Source organism: Limulus polyphemus, unplaced genomic scaffold (genome assembly GCF_000517525.1).
Source record: "Limulus polyphemus unplaced genomic scaffold, Limulus_polyphemus-2.1.2 Scaffold533, whole genome shotgun sequence".
Classification (NCBI taxonomy): domain Eukaryota; kingdom Metazoa; phylum Arthropoda; class Merostomata; order Xiphosura; family Limulidae; genus Limulus; species Limulus polyphemus.
This window is the reverse complement of record NW_013666143.1, coordinates 494349-496758: the sequence shown is the minus strand read 5'-3', so window position 1 is coordinate 496758 and position 2410 is coordinate 494349. Positions and strand designations below refer to the sequence as shown.

At 30.3% G+C, this 2410-nt stretch overlaps 1 protein-coding gene across 1 annotated transcript in view; it reads left to right on the top strand.

The window, feature by feature from the left end:
• LOC106458922 (putative protein kinase C delta type homolog) overlaps window positions 1–2190 on the top strand; it is a gene marked incomplete at its 5' end in the record, with an annotated part of 22532 nt that extends 20342 nt beyond the window's left edge. Inside the window, one exon of the mRNA XM_022385291.1 lies at window positions 22–2190. Within this exon, the coding sequence (XP_022240999.1) occupies window positions 22–90 (69 nt within the window). The remainder of the gene's footprint in view (window positions 1–21) is intronic.
• Window positions 2191–2410: the final 220 nt, after the last annotated feature.

Below are 2410 nucleotides of genomic sequence, written 5' to 3'. Positions count from 1 at the left end.
TTAACCACGGTGGATTTTCAAATCTTAGCTTCTATAGATCAAGAGCAGTTTAAGGGCTTTAGTTATACTAACCCTAACATGACAGACTAGTCCGACCGCTGCAGCAAAGAAAATAATGATTTTGTTTAAAGAAGTCTTAAATATAATTTCTAAACAGTGATCTTTATATTCATGCTTTAGCTATGATTTTTTTAAAGGTTTTATACAAATTGAAAAAAGTGTGGGAAATATTTAATGCTATTGTAGGGATTCAAACCCGAATCGCAAGCTCCGAAACCCAAAGCTCTAGGACCGAGATCTCTTTCAAAGAGTGATGACGAGAGACTCTCTTGATTAATAGATCAAGGCCACAACTTAATGAAAGTGGCTACTCGACCATTTGTTTACTGATAGCAGTGTTGAAAGACAAGCTATCGTGTGATTTATTTCATTTAAGCACATTGGTTTCAATAATTTGTTAGTATAGCCGTTTAGATTAATTTCACCTGAAGTGGAAGTTTTAAGTTTTGTTGAAAAACTATAGGGCGTAATAATAACGTAATGTAAAGTTACTTGTCAGTTGTCTTCCTCAAATATTCTATTTTAAACTTTATGGTGAAATATAATTGTTTCTAACAATGTGACGTGCATGGGATCCAAATTCAAACTTTTCTCATTATTTTGAAATTGGTAAAAACTGAGGAAAAGTGGAAAGAAAATTCAAATAAAATAACAAGTTTCATGTGACTGTCTTTCACCTTATCAAATAATATATAAATGATACAGAAACACCCGAAAATTGGATTATTGCCGGGTTTTTGTTTAATAAACAATTTTCATTAATGTACATGTATATAAATTTGAATTATTAAGTTATTATGGACACAAATGTGATATCATGTAAGATACAAATAGTTGCAGAAAGGCATAGACACTGTTTTATTGCCTGATTTTTTTTTAATAAACGGTTTTAATGGTATGCATGTATATATATGAGAATGGTTAAGTTATTATGAAAACTAATGTGATATTATTATTATTATCTGTATCTATAACAGTTATTTCTTTATCAAGATTTAGGGTCACTTAACCCTCTATTGCACATTATAACGTACAGGTAACAAATCTATCTTTGTTGCTTAATACACATGCAAATGTTTTAATTCTATAGTTAAATATTCTTACTTCCAGGTAGCAGTCTAAATAAACCATGAAATTATTTTTGTTGGTTTATCAGTTGAACTTCTACGTAATGTACTTATTTATATCTTCCAAAATATATTTCATAAAACATATTTTTTATACACTGCAGACCTATTTAACAAATTAAAAGAACACTTTTTCTCACCATATTTTAATCATGCATAAATAGATGTTTAGATCGAATGAGCCGTACATGGCTATGTCGGACATAAGTGTTTTTCTTCATTATTCTAATGAAAGTTATTTAATGATAGGTTAATAGTGTTATTATTATAACTGCAGATCGAAAATATCAGAGAGTTTGATAAATGTCATTAATTTAGGTTCTTTAAGTGAATTATAAATAATGAGTTTTCGATCCTGATAATTTATATTACGTGAGTTCTACACGACCTTTAACAAACGAAGTCATGTAATTTTCACAAGTATTTTTATAAACCCTAAACAACTTTCGATAGTCAGTAAAAGGTTGATCTGTGACCCTTGTGGCATCAAGGTTATAGCAAATAAAAGGTTGACCTGTGACCCTTGTAACACCGTGTTTGTAGTAAGTAAAAGGTTGACCTGTGACATTATGTTTACACTCTGAATATCCAATTGTTGTGAGTTGTCTTTCTACGATGTACCAACCATATAAAAACTGTTTGTTCTCTCAGTGTTTTACCTTTGTACGCAGCTGAAGCATATAATTCTTCAAGTGTAGCACTATAAAGATCTATGTGCCCTTTAATTTAAGAAATGTTTTACTACTGGATAAGTGTAAATATTCCCGTGAATTTGTAACATCCAAAATTATAGTCACAATAAAATAATTCAGATTATCGCGAAGTCTGCACACATAAAATTATTATTGTATCAAACATTTACAATATATATGGGTTAATAAAAACCCATTGTGTTTGTCTTATGAAACCTTTGCCAACATTGGTTGCGCGTACTTTTATATTGTACAGTTTATGTTGTATGTATGAAATGTTCTTTATTATTTCAGCTGATTCAATAAAATGTTCTAAGCATTTAAGTCTCAATTTTTATTATTTTTCTTTGTCACGAGGAAAGTTTTTAAACACCAGTATGTTCTTTTTGTTAATGCGCCTTTTTATGAGTAGTTATTCACGATTTTCTAATATTAAAATAAAAGACAAAGGAACAATGGAGTCCTGAGAAGGGTTACGCGTGGTGGCGACAGTTCCTAGTATTCAGTCTACTGCTGTCTTCAAGGAAGTCC